Raw genomic sequence first — 20,287 nt, 5'->3', positions numbered from 1 at the left:
AAGTAAAGTTAAATAATTCTTCCAAAAAAATTTTTGTCAGTCTTTGTCCCTATGAAGAGTCTATGACTGAGGCTGGATGGTGGTGCAGTGGTTAAACACGATGGTCTGTGGGTTTGACCCACATGTTAAGGTCCTGGGTTCCTGTCTGGAGACCTTCCTGAATATGCTGGGCACAGCATCTCTGTGCTCTGGGACTGGCAGAGGCTGCGAGTGGATCATGCCATCAAAACCCTCTTAGTGTTGCTGTCTGTCTCTCTCTGTGTCTCTCTGTCTCTCCTCATCTCTGTCTATCTCTCTTATTCATGGAAGAGGTACACTTAATAAAAATTTTAAAAATAAAAATAAATAAAAATAAAAAAGCCCATGAACATTCCCAGAACTCTTCAGGTGAAGTTGTGTCATCTTTCACCAACTTGACACCTTTGTAGAATAAAGCTGGTAACTTGCTACTCTCTCAGCCTGTGAAAGAGCTGAAATGAGCTCTTTACATGCAAAATCAGCACTGATAGTAGTTTCCTTCTTGAGAGACCCATGGAAAGAAATTGGTATAGTAAACCCCACAGTCACCTGATGCAGACAAGGGCCTAATGCAGTTGGCAGCTGGCGTCCTAAGGTCAGTCATGAACCTGTAATAATATCACCCTTCAGGTCCTGCGATTAAGTTTTTTAGACCTTGCTGTGAGGTTATGGCAGGTCATCCTTAGCCGTTATCCAAGTAGGCTTAAATTTCGATTAAGTGGAACAGATTAGAGGGCACTGTTGTGTTGTGTTGTTTTGTTTTGTTTTTATGTTTTAAGAACTATTCAGTGTGAATCAGATAAGAAAAAGAAACCAGTATTGGGGCCATAGAGGAAAAACTCATAAGCTTTGCTTTATGAAGAGCTCTGTTAAAGAAGGAAGTGAATGGTTGTATTCTGACTTCATTAGGGCTAGATTAAGGAGAGTGGGCATTTCATTCAGCCTGGAGGAGCTGGGAGACAAAAGAAAGGCTGCCTTCCATGAGGGCTAGTTCAAAGTAACACTGCTGAGTGCGGCTCAGCACTACTTTGGGGGCTTCTCTGTGGGTCCTACCATGTCCTCTGACTCCATGCCCTGCCTTCAGACACAGATCTCCCCAGGTAAGACTCTATTCAGCCTTTCTTAATGGGCCACAGTCCTTTTGTTATGCCATAGGGCACGTGTGCTCACCAGAGAGACACAGAGAGCGACAGAAAGTGAGAAATCAACCCCTGGTGGGATGGCCATACCCCGACCCCCTCTCCTCCAGTCTCCTATTGGGATTTTGGCACATGTGCACACAGGCTGGGTGTGATTTTTCAAGCTACTGTGTCTGGGACACAAATCGCAGTCGACCATGTGAGAATCCAGTGCCTTAACACCACCCACCTGCTGGCCCTAGTCCACATTCTTAAATCAGTTGTGTAGATAGTCTCTCTTGTGCTATGAGAAAAACCAGTGTGGTTAAGACAATTCATATTAGGGTGTGAGAAACTAAAAAAAGACTCCTTACTTTCCCTTTACCTCCATCCCTCAAAATATTTTCAATTTTAAAGAAACAGTTTGCTTAAATACCCTGATTTGATTCTTACGCAATCTACACACGTATCAAAATGTCACATTGTACCCCATAAATATGTACATTATTCCATGTTAATTAAAAAAATAATCAAAATTGAAAGTACAAAAAAAAGAAAGCAACAGGACCAGCAGGTGGCATGGTGGTTAAGGGCACTGGACTTCCACATGGCTGACTGTGGTTCGAGTCCTAGATCTAGTGACTTGCCTTCTCACTTCCTTTCTCTATCTCTCACTCTGTCCCTGTCTAGTCAAATTTAAACAAAGTTAAATAAAATAATTATTACAACAAAAACTCATGCAGGGTGCATGTGCGTATGTGCCCAAAACTCTGAGAAGAAAATGGAGGCAAAGGGATTGCAACTGGGCCATCCCCCATGGGGGGTGATTTCTCACTTTCTGTCTCTCTGGCGAGTACGCGCACCCTAAAGCAACAGTCTCTCAGAAAGAAATGTAGAGATGGCAGCCTCAGTCGTAAACCGTGTGCACATCCTTGCACGATCCAACCAAGTGCACATTTGATTTCTTTTTTCTTTTCTTACTCGTAATTCCTACCCCCAACATCTCAGAAGCAATAGTGAGCTTGAGGGCCGCCTACATGACTGTGGAGGACTTACACTGCCTTCATCATTTCTTCAGCAGGTATTATTGTTGGAAGCAGATTGTGTACCAGGTATGGTTCATCAATGATCAAGGGTCAGCAGTGTTTTTGGTAGTGAGGCAGGTAGTAAATATTTTAATAGATCATTCAATGTCTATTATATATTCTCTAATTCTTGTGTGCCCCGCAGGGGCAGGGGCAGGGGCTAGAAAATGTGTGTGCTCACTGGAGAGAGATGAAGAGAGAGGGAAAGTGAAAAATCACCCTCTTGGGGGAAGAGCCATGTTACAGTCCCTTCTCCTCCATTCTTTTCTTGGGGTTTTGAGCATGCACGCACAGGCACCCAGTATGGTTTTCCTGTCACCTGGTCTAGGACTCAAACCACGCAGTTGGCCATGTGAGATCCAGCTGCCTTAATCACCATACCACCAGCTGGCCCCATTGGTTTGTTTTTTGCTACCCTCTAAAAATCTAAAAACTGTATTTAGCAGAAGGGTCATATAAAAACAAACATCAGAGGCTGAAATTGTCCAGCTGGCCATAGATCACCACTCCTGTTCTTGGAGCTGGAGTCTGGATGGGTCTGGGAAGATGAAGAGGAGGGGCGGCATCTCCAAGTCAAGTGTGAATGTTTGTTGGGAGAGGCCGGAACGCTTTCCCCAACCCAAGCCCTTGCAACCTTCGAAGTGGTGGACTGTTACATGTTAGAGACATTGCACGTGTATATTTACTTTCTTTACTGGACAATTCATTAAATCCGAAGCTTTGCTCTATTTGTTTAGGTACAGAAGAGGTTGAAGAAGAAAAAATTAAAGGCACAGAGGATGGATTTCCTGTGTCTTGGAAACCCCATTCTGGAGATGTCCTGGGCTATGTTGTAGAATGGTATGACTGTCCCCAGGACCAGCTCTGTGATTTCCAGTGGGAGAATGTAGGTCCTGGTAACACCAGCATTGTCATTAGCTCAGGTAAGAAAACCTTCCACCTTACCGTCTTTCTATACCCACATCACAGCAAGTTGGACTAGGTTTTCTGGACTACCTTGCAGAAGCTTTGTACTAAACTAAGACTTCTGAAATGAAAAGCCCAGCATGGGTGTTAGGAGTTCAGTCTTACAAGGCTGTGTTCTAAGATTTGACCTTTAAGTTTACCTTTTCAGAGAATATCTGGGCCAAAGGAAGGGCTCCATTTTCATGGTTTATGAACTTGTTCCTCTAAATTAGTGATCTCGCGTGAATGGTAGAAAGGCATGGTAACAGTTGTCCAGAGACCTTTTCCAAAAGCAGATACACATATGGGTTGGAGAGGTTTAGGACACAGATCTGATGAAGTCAATTCTCAGCCCCTTCTATTTCAGTAAAACGTGTAGAACTGGAGTCACCTCCCACATTGGAGTTCAGATTTGTGATTTGAAAAAGGCAAGTTTAGCAAAGTCAAAGGAACAGGTTTGTGGCTTGAGCAGGAGCGGTGGGTTGCGCCATCTGCTGGGCTTAGGGAAAGATGAAATTGCATCCAGAGGGTGCTTAGGGCCCCTGCCAGTTTCAGTGGGAGGTGGGATCTGGAGGCAGATTACCAAGGCGCAGGTGTGAGGAGAAAGGAAGTAGAAGCAAAGCTTTCAAGACCCTCAGCTTTGAGGGGAAGAGAGAAGGCAAATAACAAGGGGGCTTGGAGTCAATGGGGGATTTAAAATGGTTTTCTGTGCCTGGTCTGACTCTTGCCTGGTTTTATGCACGTGGATAACGGCATGGCTGCAGGCGTGCTGGAGACAAACGACAGAGTCAGTGTTTGTAGCAGAGAGTACTCCATGACTTCACAGGAGGAGGGCGCATGGGGAGATGAAATAAAAAATCCTGAGAAGGAAATTATAAGGGGAAGGGAAGTCCACTTTTAAATTCTTTTTCTTTTCAGAATTAGAGAATGCCATTCTGTGTTACTGATCAGCTGTTGACTTTTCTCCTCTAGATGCTTTTAGGCCAGGCGTCCGATACAACTTCAGAATCTATAGAATATCTACAAAAAGAATTGCTTATTTATTAGAGAAAAAAACAGGATACTCCAAGGAGCTGGGTGAGTTTAAACTTTTAATGTGTTCCATGCCCAGACCTGTTTAGAACACTCTCCTAGCTTTGAGTTTAGGAAGATTTTAATACCTTCCCTATGTTTCAGAGTCCTGTTTATTCTGGTGTTGAAGAAAAACTTTAGACAAAATAAAATTTACCAGGGTTTAATCTGCAAGGAACAATTGGAATCACGCAGCTTCTATTTTTTTTCTATGCAGAAATGTGTCATGACTTTTCCATCGACCCAATAGAATGGGTTCGGAGGAAGTCCAGATTGCCAAGTGGTTGAATAACGTTTATAGACAGGAAAAGGAAAGCTCTATATAGAAAATGGAAGTGAGATAGAGAAACAGCTGGACTGGTTACAGCGTGGTGTCTGCCTATTTGGTGGGCTGGTGCACTGTGACTGACGGAAGCAGGGCTGCTGTGATTGACAGTGACTCAGCTATTTGTTATACGCCAGCTCCTAAATTAGATTGTGGTTTGTATGTAAAAACTCAGGTTTGCAAGTACAGAGGCTTTCTCAGGCCACTATGGTTTAACACTTTTAAACAATTATTTTATTTTTTTATTTTTTAAGAGAGATTTTTGCTATCGGGCACATGTGCTTGCCAGAGAGGCAGAGAGACAGATAGCGCGAAATCACCTTCCAGAGGGGATGGTCATGCCACAATCCCTTCTCCTCCATTTTCCTCTTGGGATCTTGGGCACGCACGCACACGCACCCAGTGTGAATTAAAAGCCGCTGGGTCCAAGATGAGAACTGCCGTCGACTGCGTGGGAGTCCAGTGACATAGCCATTAACCATCTGCTGGTCCCAAAGAGATATTTTTAATCATACAAATGTAGGACATTTTCATTAAAGGCAATTTATAAAGTGTCATACGAAAGACAAAAAACTCACTGCTAGTTTTACCACCCAAAGGCAAATATCCAGAGTTAATATTTTATGTACATCTAGGTATTCCTTCTTCTGTACCTATATACTCTTTTAAATAAAATTGAGATCTCACTCTATGCAGTTTGTAAACTGCTTTTTTGGCTCTTCACTCTGTAACCCTATCGTTTTCATTACTGTAAAGTGCCCTATTATGAGCATATGTCAAACACCTGTTGTTGAACAATTTAGAGTAGTTTTTTTGACCTATAAACTATAACATTTATCTCCAAGTATTTTATAATCCCAAATGCTAAATCTCTATTTCTTTCTTTGCCCCATCTGAACCATCATTTTACCTAAATCTTTGCCTATATCCATAATAATATTTTTCGTTTGTTGGTTTTTAGGTTTTTGCCCTTGGTTGTGTATGTTCACCAGAAAGAGACAAAGAGAGGGAAAGTGCAAAACCACTCTCACAGCAGGGATGGCCATGCCATAATCCCTTCTCCTCTTGTCTTCTCTCAGGATTTTTGGGCATGCATGCCTACATGCCTAGCATCATTTTCAAGCCACCAGGTCTAGGACTCGAACTATGTGGTCAGCCATGTGGGAATTTAGTACCTTAACGCCATGTCACTTGCTGGCCCCAGTAATCTTCTTAAAATAAAGTCCTCGAGAAGGAATATTTGAGTCAAACAGTTCGAAATCTTAAATGCTTTTTTCATTTCTTTTATCGTTTTTAAGACTTCGCATACATGTTTGCAAAATTGCCTCTTAGCAATGTTACACTCCTGTCCACCAGCAGATAGGGGATTTTGGAGCCTACTGTGGGGTTGCTGACTCAGTCTTTGGCATCCAGGGTCCAAAGGCTAAAGGCTGTGAGGCTGAGCCCTCAGTTGCCTTCACCATCAGACCAGCTCTCAGGGGTTCTTCACTTGGAGCTGGTCCAGTTCACAGTTGGCGCTGAGCCAGGCAGGAAGTGTGGTGTGGGTGTATGTATGTGTATGTGTGCTGGTGTGTGCAGATCAAGTGTGTGTGAGTGTGTGGGATAAACAGGCCTAAATAAACATTCTCGAGTTCTTCAGTAACACTTGGATGACTTTGCATTGCCACGACCTAGCGTTCTTATTTATTTATGTTTTTGGAGAGGTTTTTGCTATAGGGCATGTGTGCTCACCAGACAGACAGAGAGAGACATAGAGACGGAAAGCGAGAAATCACCCCCCAGGGGGGATGGTCACGCCGCAATCCCTTCTCCATTCTCCTCTTGGGATCTTCGGCACACATGCACACGCGCCCGGCATGAGTTTCAAACCACCAGTTCCGGGATGCGATCCACGGTCGACTACGTGGGAGTCCAGTGACATAGCCATTACGCTAACTGCTGGTTCCCGACCTAGTGTTCTTCAAATCCCTTCCTGCTTTGTTGAACATAATCTTTTGTCTTTCTCCTCTTCCTCCTCACTTTAGTTCTCTGGTTTGAGTTTTCTTTTTTTAAGGATTATTTTTATATCTGGTTTGAGTGTTCTTTTTTTAAGGATTATTTTTATATAACTCGATTTATTTATTTATTTATTTATTTTGATAACAGAAAGTGAGAAAGGAAGCCAACAGGTCTGGGACTTGAACCATTGTCGGCCATGTGAGAGTCCACCGCTCTTAACCACCATGCCCCCTTCCGGCCCCTCTAATTGGATTTTCTCTCAAACACCCCAAGTCAAGAACAGAAACAAGTCTAAGGAAGACTTTTAGTGTCTTCTTTATTTCTTTCCTTTTTTATTTTATTATTTTTATTTTTTTGGCTATGTGACCTCATGCAAGTTGTTTAGTCTCTTTGGGTGTCCATTTCTTCATCCATGACAGGCAAGGCAGATTGCAGACAAGAAGATTGCTCAACTCCTTCCCAGCTCTCCCAAACTACAGGCATAAGCCCCCAGAGAAACAGATACAACTCATTATCTTGCCATACATTCTTACCGCCTCCAGAGCTGGCTGTGATTCTACTCCTAGCCTACGTCAATGTGCTCAGACTATTTCCAAACCATGACTCTTTTTATAGAAAATGGAAGTGAGATAGAGAAACAGCTGGACTGGTTACAGCGTGGTGTCTGCCTATTTGGTGGGCTGGTGCACTGTGACTGACGGAAGCAGGGCTGCTGTGATTGACAGTGACTCAGCTATTTGTTATACGCCAGCTCCTAAATTAGATTGTGGTTTGTATGTAAAAACTCAGGTTTGCAAGTACAGAGGCTTTCTCAGGCCACTATGGTTTAACACTTTTAAACAATTATTTTATTTTTTTATTTTTTAAGAGAGATTTTTGCTATCGGGCACATGTGCTTGCCAGAGAGGCAGAGAGACAGATAGCGCGAAATCACCTTCCAGAGGGGATGGTCATGCCACAATCCCTTCTCCTCCATTTTCCTCTTGGGATCTTGGGCACGCACGCACACGCACCCAGTGTGAATTAAAAGCCGCTGGGTCCAAGATGAGAACTGCCGTCGACTGCGTGGGAGTCCAGTGACATAGCCATTAACCATCTGCTGGTCCCAAAGAGATATTTTTAATCATACAAATGTAGGACATTTTCATTAAAGGCAATTTATAAAGTGTCATACGAAAGACAAAAAACTCACTGCTAGTTTTACCACCCAAAGGCAAATATCCAGAGTTAATATTTTATGTACATCTAGGTATTCCTTCTTCTGTACCTATATACTCTTTTAAATAAAATTGAGATCTCACTCTATGCAGTTTGTAAACTGCTTTTTTGGCTCTTCACTCTGTAACCCTATCGTTTTCATTACTGTAAAGTGCCCTATTATGAGCATATGTCAAACACCTGTTGTTGAACAATTTAGAGTAGTTTTTTTGACCTATAAACTATAACATTTATCTCCAAGTATTTTATAATCCCAAATGCTAAATCTCTATTTCTTTCTTTGCCCCATCTGAACCATCATTTTACCTAAATCTTTGCCTATATCCATAATAATATTTTTCGTTTGTTGGTTTTTAGGTTTTTGCCCTTGGTTGTGTATGTTCACCAGAAAGAGACAAAGAGAGGGAAAGTGCAAAACCACTCTCACAGCAGGGATGGCCATGCCATAATCCCTTCTCCTCTTGTCTTCTCTCAGGATTTTTGGGCATGCATGCCTACATGCCTAGCATCATTTTCAAGCCACCAGGTCTAGGACTCGAACTATGTGGTCAGCCATGTGGGAATTTAGTACCTTAACGCCATGTCACTTGCTGGCCCCAGTAATCTTCTTAAAATAAAGTCCTCGAGAAGGAATATTTGAGTCAAACAGTTCGAAATCTTAAATGCTTTTTTCATTTCTTTTATCGTTTTTAAGACTTCGCATACATGTTTGCAAAATTGCCTCTTAGCAATGTTACACTCCTGTCCACCAGCAGATAGGGGATTTTGGAGCCTACTGTGGGGTTGCTGACTCAGTCTTTGGCATCCAGGGTCCAAAGGCTAAAGGCTGTGAGGCTGAGCCCTCAGTTGCCTTCACCATCAGACCAGCTCTCAGGGGTTCTTCACTTGGAGCTGGTCCAGTTCACAGTTGGCGCTGAGCCAGGCAGGAAGTGTGGTGTGGGTGTATGTATGTGTATGTGTGCTGGTGTGTGCAGATCAAGTGTGTGTGAGTGTGTGGGATAAACAGGCCTAAATAAACATTCTCGAGTTCTTCAGTAACACTTGGATGACTTTGCATTGCCACGACCTAGCGTTCTTATTTATTTATGTTTTTGGAGAGGTTTTTGCTATAGGGCATGTGTGCTCACCAGACAGACAGAGAGAGACATAGAGACGGAAAGCAAGAAATCACCTCCCAGGGGGGATGGTCACGCTGCAATCTCTTCTCCTCTCGGGATCTTGGGCACACATGCACACGCGCCCGGCATGAGTTTCAAACCACCAGTTCCGGGATGCGATCCACGGTCGACTACGTGGGAGTCCAGTGACATAGCCATTACGCTAACTGCTGGTTCCCGACCTAGTGTTCTTCAAATCCCTTCCTGCTTTGTTGAACATAATCTTTTGTCTTTCTCCTCTTCCTCCTCACTTTAGTTCTCTGGTTTGAGTTTTCTTTTTTTAAGGATTATTTTTATATAACTCTATTTATTTATTTATTTATTTATTTTGATTTGACCAGAGAGGGACAGAGCAAGAGAGAGAAAGAGAGAGAAAAACAGAAAGTGAGAAAGGAAGCCAACAGGTCTGGGACTTGAACCATTGTCGGCCATGTGAGAGTCCACCGCTCTTAACCACCATGCCCCCTTCCGGCCCCTCTAATTGGATTTTCTCTCAAACACCCCAAGTCAAGAACAGAAACAAGTCTAAGGAAGACTTTTAGTGTCTTCTTTATTTCTTTCCTTTTTTATTTTATTATTTTTATTTTTTTGGCTATGTGACCTCATGCAAGTTGTTTAGTCTCTTTGGGTGTCCATTTCTTCATCCATGACAGGCAAGGCAGATTGCAGACAAGAAGATTGCTCAACTCCTTCCCAGCTCTCCCAAACTACAGGCATAAGCCCCCAGAGAAACAGATACAACTCATTATCTTGCCATACATTCTTACCGCCTCCAGAGCTGGCTGTGATTCTACTCCTAGCCTACGTCAATGTGCTCAGACTATTTCCAAACCATGACTCTTTTGTTTCCCGACTTTCTTTCCTAGTTCCTTCAACCAAGCCTCAAGTGGTCATGAATAACTTGACACCCCACTCCTTCACTCTGAGTTGGGAGAATTATCCCACGGAATCCCAGCCTGGTTTTATACAAGGATACCATGTCTATTTGAAATCCAAGGCAAGGCAGTGCCACCCAGGATTTGAAAAGGCAAATCTTCCAGGTGAAACTTATTTTTCTATGTGTATTTCTTTAAGATCTTATTCAAAATCATTGAAAATGCTGCCATCGCTGACTGTGGCCAGATTTCTCTTCTTGAGTGATTGTATCATCAAAAGGTGTTGAAAGCCTAGCTTTTTGGCACAGTGGAAGCACAGTGCTCTGCTCTGCTGGAAGCCAGGTGAAGACTGGGATTCTGTCCCCCAGTTTGACCTGTACACACCTGGCACAAGCACTTGCGTGTATGATCCTAGCTGGCTGGGAGGCTAGTTGGGGGGATCACAGCATGAGACCTGTTGAGGTGCTTGTCTTCCTCTTTCTGTTTACCATATATATATACACACACACACTTAAAATGTTCTTAAACAATTTAATAATTTAATAGGGTAAACAGATTATAGGGAGCCAATATTTTAATTTATAGTGTGATTTGGTGTTTTTAGAAGTATTAAAGGCATTATCTTCAACTCCTTAAGAAAACCTGCCACTTACAAAATTTTCTTGCCCCTTTTTCTTTTCTTTGACTTCGTTAAATGTTATGTGGAACCAGGTGGTATAGTGGTCATGCAACTGGATCCACATGAGAAAAATCCTGGGTTCACATCCCAGGACCTCCCTGTGCCTTCCAGGTATACACCCATATTCATAATCAGTCAGGCTGAGGCTGCGTGTGGATCGTAGTGTGAAGACCCTTTTGGGGGTGCCTTTCTTTCCCTTTCTTTCAAAGAAGAAATAAACCCACAAACTGGTAATGAATGTTGTTACAATTATGTTTTTAAGCCTCTTAGAAGTGCCGGTAGCCTTTTACTGTTTTGTATGATCTCCCCGGATCACCAATATCTCTTGTTCTGTTGACTTTTTGCTTTTCATACCATTTCTTGAAAATTTTACAGTATCCTCAGTGTGATGAAATTATGATTTGATTTTCATTTGGTTTAAAAATGTTGACAGTGCTGAGTCAACAAGAATATCAGTGTTATTCTTACTAAAATAATTCTCTTTAAAAAAAATCATTTTTTAGAAATCACAGATGATCCATTATGTTGCAAATACAAAATCGACAACCCGGAACAAAAGAGGTTCATTGTGGAGAACCTGCAGCCAGAATCCTTCTATGAGGTGCAGGTTACTCCATACACAAGTGCCGGAGAGGGCCCTGGTGAAGCGTTCATGAAGGTTACGACGCCAGGGGAAGAGTGTGAGTTTTTCCAAATCAAAACCCTTCCCTTAGGAGCTTCTGGGAAATGAACAAATTATAGAAATTTGCCTAGGCTTTGTCTGGATCAGGAATTTTCAAACCTTTATTCTACCCCACAACACCCCCTCTTTTTGTGTGTGTGTGTGTGTGTGTGTGTGTGTGTGTGTGTGTGAAACCCCTTGATTAAAAAATGGTACACAAAACCTCACTACATAAAGCAGATGAAATGGAGCTAATCTGATTGCTCATGGCCTGGAACCTTCCTCTTGCCTCCCTCAGTAGCCCCTGAAGCATTTCTCTGAAAGTCTGTCTCAAAATGGAAAATCACAGATGGCATTTACTGTTGACATCAGAAGAGCCACAGGGCTTCTGTCTAGGGAGGGTGTGGCTTTCTCCAGAAGGCTCTCTGCAACCATCCTTGCTTCTCTTGGATTCCCTCAGTGGCAAACTGAATGCTTCCAGACTTTGATGGGGCCTCCACAGGTGTGGAGGGGACTGAGCAAGTGGGGACTTGTGCACCAACTCCATGTTTGCATTATTTGTTGGGGAAATGGTGAGGTGAACAGATCCATATTTTTGAAATGCATTATCTTTGGAAGATAGGAAAAGAAGAGACAAAAAGAATGGTAGGAATTGGTTGGTGGGAAAGACTTTCATGGTAAACCTTGGCTTTCAATGAACAGGAAGATGAGGGGAGAAAGTAGACACCATGGAGGAAGGAAGAGAAGAGAACATCTTCAGTGAGGGACTCATGAAAGGCCCATACTTCAAGGGACCCTTGAAGATATGCTTCCTTGAAAAACAAATAGACTCAGACATTTTGCCTGAAGTTACCAACTTTCCTGGGTGGAGGGTCTCTTTACTGAAGGTCTCTTTGCTGTAAGTGTTGGTACAGGCACATCAGGTAGAACTGATGACCCTGGAGTGTTCTGACCAGTGATACGGACACTCACAGCTGTAGTGGAAGATGGTGGCCCTGATTGCTAGTTCACTACTACACTGAAACATGTCCCAAAGTCACCAAGCCAAAGTCCAGAATTCCCTATCAGATTAAGACCTGAGTTGACATGTTGTTATACATTATTTAAGCACTCTTGCCATTTTGGAGCTAATTTAAAATGAATTTTAAGCTTATTTTTCTTTCAGTTTTGGAATTTATTTTGTTAGCATATAATCACACATATAAAATTATTATTATTATTATTATTTGCCAAAGAGCACATGTGCTCACCTGAGAGGAGAGAGACACAATGAGAGGGAAAGCAAGAAATGATCATCCCCCAGGAGGTATGATCACGCCACAATCCTTTCTCCTCTATTCTCCTCCTGGGACTCTGGGCACACATACACATGCACCGAGAGTGAGCTTCAAGCCACTGGATTTGGGACTTGAACTGTGGTCGGTCATCTGGGAGTCCAGTGCCATAACCAGTATGCTATCTGCTGGCCCCACATAAAATTATCTTTAAGTATATTTTCTAGTTTTCATTTATCTCTGTTATGCTAAACTTCATTAATCTTTTTTAAATTATTTAATTTTACTTCTTATAATTTTTAAATTGCTATAGGATACATGTGGTCATCAGAGAGATGAGAGAGAGAGGAGAGAGAGAGAGAAAGAAAGAAGAAAAGTAAGAAAGCAAGCCACCAGGTCGGAGACTCAAACCATGGTCAGCCATATGAGAGTCCAGTGCCTTAACCACCACATCACCTGCTATCCCCGTAAACCTCATTAACCTTGATTTGTGATTCTAATATCCATTATTAAAAAGAAAATATTTGAAATATTTATTACTTCCCTGACAGAGACCTTACTTTTTCCCCCTAAGTTGTTAGAAGGCATGTGCAGTTGGCAGAGACAGAAAAACAGAGAGAGAGAGTGTGCTGACACTGCAATCCCTTCTTCCTCTCTCTATTCTCTCAGGATTTGGAGCACACAAGTCAGTCTGATTTTCAAGCCACCAGGGCCAGGATTTGAATCTTTCAGTTGGCCATATGGGATCTAGTTCCAGTAACCACGAGGCTACAGGGCTGGCTCGGGTTTTTTTTTTTTGTTTCTCTGATAGAATATTATGTGCCTAGTATCCAATGAACTCTGTCAGATGTGTTAAATAGGAATAAGACATAATGGCATATGCTAAAATGAAGTTAGGATGATTAAACAATAAAAAAGAACAGAAATATGAAAAATTAATGTAACATTGGAACTACAGAATTGTGTATAAATGCTCATTTTATTGGTTCTTTTGAAAATAGTCCCTTCTTTTTGAAAAAAAATTTTTTTTCTTTGAGAGAGACACTTTTTGCTATAGGGTGCATGTGCTTGCTGGACAAACAGAGAGAGAAAGTGAGAAATCACACACACCCTGCCTAGGGGGGATGGCTATTCTGCAATCCCTTCTCCTCTTGGGATTTTGGGAACACATGCACATGTGCCCAGCCTGAGTTTCAAGCCAGCAAGTCCCAACTAAAACCACCATCAGCCATAGGGGAGTCCAGCTCCTCAACCACTATGCCACCTGCTGGTCCCAGTATGTTTTAACTTCTCAGGATGAGAGACTAGATTACTAAATAGAGATGAGGCACAGAGAGGAAAAGTAATTTACGTAAAGGCCTTGTAGGATGTCTATCTCAATTAGCATGTGTGTTTCTGTATTTGGACATTTGGACCCACAGTTCCTTCTGAATTGACTAGACACAATTAGTAACTAACTTTGCGATATCGAGTATAGAAGTAGGTTATATTTTAAAAGTTCCCTTTTTTAGACTAGATTCAAAATAACTGAAGTAAAGAAGAGGAAAAATAGCAATTGTTGGTGAGAATAGAAAAACTGGAACTCTCATATCTTGTTGGTAGTAATAAATTGATATAAGCAATTTTAGTATATATATATATATATATATAGCCTAAGGACTGTCCCCATAAATCCTAAAGAAATACCCAAATACTAGAATTTTCATAGCAAGCAAAACTCATGAGAGCCATAACCTGGAAATAATCTTTGCCTATCAGGTAATTATAGGATAACTGTAGTATATATTGTGTTCACAAAATAGAACATCATACAGCAACGAGAATGAACATTATATATTCACACAAAAAATGGGTGGATCTCACTCATTGGAATCAATACTAAATTAAAGAAGACAGACATGATTCTTGCCATGTGATTCCATTTATAGGATACAGAAAGAGGCAAATGCCATTTTTACTGTTAAAAGACAAGATGAAATCAGCCTTGTAGTGCCGTGTTAAGCACTGTGCATTGGAAACCTGATTATACATGGCCAACCAGTTTCAGTTCTGGTCAACCTGAAAAACTTGCCAGGCATGTGTGCACCTGCTCAAGATTCTGACAGGGTGGAGAAATGGAGGGAAAGTGTTGCAGCATTACCATGAACCATTAGAAGGTGCTTTCTCTCTCTCACTAGCATACTCACCCTCTGGCAATTAACAAGAGTGATGAAAATAGCAGTTACCTTGGGAGAGGATAGGGACTGGATGAGGATACAAAAGGGCTGATCTGGATATTGACTACATGGTGTGCTCAGTTGGTGAAAATGAATTGAAGTGCACACTTATGATCACTTTTCTGTAAGTATATATTATACTTCAATAGTAAGTTGAGCAAAACCAGTCCAAATTTTGGCCTGCTCTCAAATACATTATAAATCTGTTATACAAGCACATTTTAAAACAAATTGAAGTAGTTGGAAGTATGATCTTGAGAGCAAGGTGTTTTATAACGAGTCAGGAAGTTTCTTATCCTTCCTTGGGGTCAGTGTTAGTTTTAAGTCTCTTGTGGAGGTGCTCGCTTAGATATCCTCTTACCCTTTTGGGTCCTCTTCTTCCGAGCTCTGTGTTGCTTCGTAGCACTGACAGGCATCTACCCAGGCTGCCCCTAACCTCCGATATCATCCATACTCCTGTCCTCAATCAGACTCCTTTCCTTCTAGGGTAGCCAGATATTGGGAGTGAGGCCTGGGGAAGGTGGACCTAATAGAATCCTAACTGTAAGCCCTCAAACTTCACAGAGAAATTTGCATTTTTAAAAGAGAATGTTTACCAAGCCAGCTTAAGTATTAATTGGAGGACTTATAAGCAACAGGAATAGGAAGATTGGATTATTAAAAAAAAAAGAAAGAAAGAAAGAAAGAAAGAAAGAAAGAAAAAGAAAGCATTCAGTTGACATATCTGAGAAATAAAAATGAAATCATTATCCTAGGTTAAGACATATTCATGTAGTTTTACCTCAGACTATCTCAAAAGGGTGCACTTGTCACTTTTGGATGAGTAACAACCAACTTTAAAATGTCAGTGTCACGCTACAGCAAATCTTTTCTTTTTAAGCTCTTGCGTTTACAGGTCAGCCATGGTTTGACTGCTCTAGGCTGGGCCAAAATGGACTCCAGGCTTTAGTCAGTTCAGGTTTGTTCCATATGTCTCCACTTTGGGACTCAGGCTGAAGGAGCAGGAGCTGCTTGCCACAAACTCTTCTGATGGATTATAGAAGCACAGGAGAGCAAGCTAAACTCCAAGAGCAGTTAAAGCTCCTACTTCCTCACTTTACAACTACCCACATTTCATTGGTTAAACCAAGGCCCATGGCTGAGCCCCAGGTCAAGAGACAGGAAGGTACTTTCCACCTATGAAGACGTTTTGGCAAAGGTGGGAAAGTAGAGCCCGCATACCGGGAGCCAGGGAGGAACTGGACTCATGATCATAATCTATCGGAAAAGCTAACGATGTTAAGTCATAAAGTGTTGACAGCAAATGGCTTCCTGTGTTCATTGGTTTTTCTCCCAGTCCAGCAGCACTCATATTGAAACTTGCATAAACAGGCATGTGAGGAATAATGCATATGTACAATTAGTCTCAAGCATAAACTTATTTTTTTTTCCTTTGAGGACAAAGGACGCATTTAAAAAATTTCCCTTTTCCTTCTTCAGCCCATAAGTTGATACGTATCCTACTGCCCATGATTTTCTGCATCTTGGTCATCATGATTGCATGCTACATGAAAAGTCAGTGGTAAGTGTGCAAGGAAGGTTTTATCCAAGAAGCAAGTCAGAGAAATATCTAGAAAGGAATTTAGTAGGAGGTGATAATTTTTTTTAAAAAAGGTACTGAACAGGAAAAGGACGAAGGAGAATTAGGTGAGAATATGTCATTTATTTCACAATTTTGCTTATCAGGTCAATGCATAAGGAAAATAATAATCTTTTTTTTTTTTTTTTTAGAGAGGTTTTCGCTGTAGGGTGTGTACGTTCGCCAGCCAGACAGAGAGAGACAGAGAGACAGAAAGCGAGAAATCACCCCCCAGGGGGGATGGTCACGCCACAATCCCTTCTCCTCCGCTCTCCTCTCGGGATCTTGGGCATGCATGCACACGCACCCAGCGTGAGTTTTAAGCCACCGGGTCCGGGATGCGAACCGCAGTCTACTACATGGGAGTCCAACGACATAGCCATTACGCTAATTGCTGGTTCCCAGGAAAATAATAATCATTTAAAAGAAAGAGATTACAAAAGTTTACACTAGCAATAGCTAATATTTATATGTCATTTACTATTAGCTTGGCAGTATTCTAAATGATTTATATATGAAACTCAATACTCTCAATGATACTGCAAGTACTGTAATTACCTCTGGGTAAGCAATGAGGAAGTTAAATCATGGAAGAGTTAAATAAATAGAAGAGCACGGATTAGAATCCAGCAATCTGATTCCAGAGTCCTTGTTGATAACTATTTTTCTATATTGTAGAATTGTCTCATTTTCACTGTTTTTTCTAGGGTGAAAGAAAAGTGTTACCCTGACATTCCAGATCCTTACAAGAGCAGCATCTTGTCACTCATAAAATCCAAGGTAAACGTTGGGAATTGTATGTATACCATAATCCAGGGTAGGGGTTGTAATAATCATACCTTCCTAGACCTCTTCTGGAAAATGAGACAAAGTATTGAGCCATCAGAAAAGTCATGACATATTTTTTCCTATGGAAAAATGCATGATCACTTTTCTGACAACTGAATACAAGTCCCCTCTGCTCCCACAGACCAAAACAGGTGACTGGAGCTTGGATTTCTTCTATTAGAGAAAATTGTTCAGTTTTCAACACAGCTTCCTGGTAACCTGTGATCAGGAAGAAACATGAATAAAATTGAAACTCTAAGTGCACTTTTCACACAATATACGGTATTTTGATGCACACACGCACACACACAAACATGTTTGTGTTAACATGTGTTTGTTTTCTTTCCAGGAGAACCCTCATCTAACAATAATGAATGTCAATGACTGTATCCCAGATGCTATAGAAGTTATAAACAAGCCAGAAGGGACTAAGATACAGTTCTTAGGCACTGGGAAGTCAGTCACAGAACTGGAGTTTACTAAGCCTGCCTACCTCTACCTCCTTCCGACAGAAAAGAATTCCTCCAGTCCTAGCCCCTGCATCTGTTTCGAGAACTTTACCTATAATCAGGCAGCTTCTGATGCCGAATCTTGTGGCCATGTTCTGGAACCCCCTTTTGTCCCACCAAGTCAGCTGGGACTAGTGACCTCATCTGAAAGTTTACTAAAAACCCTAGAAAAAAGCTACATGAATTCCCTGGAAGAAATCCCAGCTGAAGAAACAAATTTAAATTATGTGTCCCAGTTGGCTTCACCCATGTCTGGAGACAAGGACAGTCTCCCAACAAATCCACAAGTGCCAGTACACTGTTCAGAGTATAAAATGCAAATGGCAGTCCCCCCATGTCTCACCGCATCTCCCCTGAGTGAGAAGAGCAGCCTCTCCTCAGTCACCCTTTTAGATCAAGATGAACATTTCCATTAGCCGACATATGCATTTCATACCTTTCTGCTGCACAGACACTAAGGGCACATAGCTGGCACTGTTCCATGCCCAGTTGCTTCTGTTCTTATTCTCAGCCAGCTACCATCATATGCAGGTTTGATTTATAGATGACCACTACAGTCTGGTCAAGTCGAAGGCCAGAGACTATGGAACTTAACATACCCACCTAGAGAAGACTTCCTCTAGAAATGGCAGGATTGACTGTAGAGATAAGCTTACCTGCTACACTAAAGGCTCATCTTTAGAACAGTAGACTTAAATGGGATGTAGAATAGTTATTAGCAACTCCACAGGCCCCACCCACTCGGTACTGGGCAGGGTGGCTGTGGTCTCAGTTGTTAGCGAGAAAGTATTTCCATTAAAAGATACCCCAGATATCCAAAGGGGAAAGTAATCAGATTGAAGGCTTTAATAAAGGCCGTCTATTTATTATTACAGTATTCATTGTCAACGTAAATTTGTGTTTAATTAAGTCACAGATGTTTAAGACCAAAATGAAGTTTTGACTTACCTTGAAGTGCTAAGAATTTGTAGGTCATTGACACAGTAAAATAAACTCTCTTGGAGGCATAGGCATGATCAAGTAGGTAAGATGTATGAATGAATCAGTATCTCCACAATTCCTTGTAGACACAATAAATGGAAGTTTATTACAGCACAAAAAAAAAAAAAAAGAAGAAAGAAAGAAAGAAAGAAAGAAATTGGCAACAAACTTCTTTCTCAGTGTCAAGATAACATCACTCCTGCTTAGTATAGACACCAGTCTTCGACCATGGAAGTATTCTGACAACTACCTCAAAATAGAAGAAGAAAAACATATCATTGAGTAATTCCATTCACACCTTATGGTCCTTTTTTTTTTTTTTTAAAGAACTATAAGTAAAAGTTCTATTTTCACGTAGCATCCTTTGACTTAATAGGTTGTCTGGGTCAAGAAAATACTGTGTCATTCATAGTCCTATAATGATAAAATACTAAAAATAAAACCTCATCATTGGACAGCATTTACAACTACAAGATGTACAAAATGGGAAGTTCTGTGTGGGCTTTGGAGCAACTTTGTCTCCTTTGAACCAAAGCACCTGGGACATAACAGGTGCTCAGCATCTGCTATGAACCTTATCCTCCCTCTACCCATCAACCCCCAGTGTTTGTCATATTTCTAAACAAGCACAGAGAAATGTTTCTTTTTTTGTTGGTGCTGTCAAGTGTGGTAGAAATGACTGTTCATACCTGTTACCAAGTGCCCTGCATTCAACCCTAGAGAAAAATATCCACAAAAAAATCCATGTCTCAAAACAATCTACTATCAACTGGCCTAAATATAGCTACCCAAACCAGTACTTCTGTTCAACTTTTTCCTTTTGCTGGAAAAATTGATTATGTGCCCCTGACCCAGTATAAAACAGTATCTTGATTACAAAACAGTCCAATAGCGGTGAGAAGACTTGGGGGTTGGTATGGTCATTATTTACCCTATATATTTATGTTCTTTTGTCATGATGCAATTATATCTTTCATTTGAAACTTGTACACAAAAATGTCAATGACGTTGATGACACATTCATACAGATTTTGTTTAAAAAATCATCCATAGCAAAGCTGAGCTAAGATGCTGTGCTCCACAGGCTGGGTCTACATGGGAGGCCTAAGTTCAATTCCTGGTCCAACCTGGAAAGCTGGAGGTATCTGTAGTCCCAGCGACCCAGGAGGCTGAGGCAGGAGGACTGTAAACTTAAGCTCAAGACTGACCTAGCAACAAAGGGAGACACTGTCTAAAAAGAGTTGAGCACTGGCAACGCACTTGTAGTCTCAGCTGGAGGGCCAAGGTGAGAGAACGGCCAATGCAAGAACCTGTCTTTAAGGAAAAAACAAACAAAATAGACCATGGGGCCAGTAGGTGGTGTGGTGGTTAAGGTATTGGACTCCCACATGACAGTTCGAGTCCCGGGACCTTGTGGCTTGAAAATCACCACTGGGTGCATGTGTGTGCATGCCCCAAATCCCAGGAGAATGGAGAAAGGAGAAAGGATTGCAGCAAGTCCATTTCTGCAGGGGGTGATTTCTCACTTTACGTCTCTCTCTCTACTGTGAATGCGCAAGCAAAAACCTTAAGAACAAAACATCCACAAAACCTTGCAGCTTTTTTTTTTGCTATTGCAATAAGCTTTAATTAAAATATTTACCTTCACAATTTTTGTGTTTTTGCCTACCTTAGTGAAATAAAAGTCTAACAATTACTCAGGATTGCTGCT

General features: G+C 41.5%; 1 protein-coding gene across 3 annotated transcripts in view; it reads left to right on the top strand.

The window, feature by feature from the left end:
* The window catches only part of OSMR (oncostatin M receptor), a 68,758-nt gene extending 49,383 nt beyond the window's left edge, over positions 1-19,375 (top strand). For all 3 annotated transcript variants that reach the window (XM_006156304.3, XM_006156303.3, XM_006156305.3), the window contains 7 exons: positions 2,959-3,144; positions 4,139-4,243; positions 9,802-9,975; positions 10,993-11,169; positions 16,120-16,201; positions 16,966-17,038; positions 17,436-19,375. In XM_006156304.3, coding sequence (XP_006156366.1) covers positions 2,959-3,144; positions 4,139-4,243; positions 9,802-9,975; positions 10,993-11,169; positions 16,120-16,201; positions 16,966-17,038; positions 17,436-18,011 — 1,373 coding nt within the window. In that variant the 3' untranslated portion in view covers positions 18,012-19,375. The remainder of the gene's footprint in view (positions 1-2,958; positions 3,145-4,138; positions 4,244-9,801; positions 9,976-10,992; positions 11,170-16,119; positions 16,202-16,965; positions 17,039-17,435) is intronic.
* Positions 19,376-20,287: the final 912 nt, after the last annotated feature.

The sequence above is a fragment of the Tupaia chinensis genome, unplaced genomic scaffold (assembly GCF_000334495.1).
Source record: "Tupaia chinensis unplaced genomic scaffold, TupChi_1.0 Scaffold000489_1, whole genome shotgun sequence".
Lineage (NCBI taxonomy): Eukaryota > Metazoa > Chordata > Mammalia > Scandentia > Tupaiidae > Tupaia > Tupaia belangeri.
This window is presented reverse-complemented; position numbering and strand designations above follow the sequence as displayed.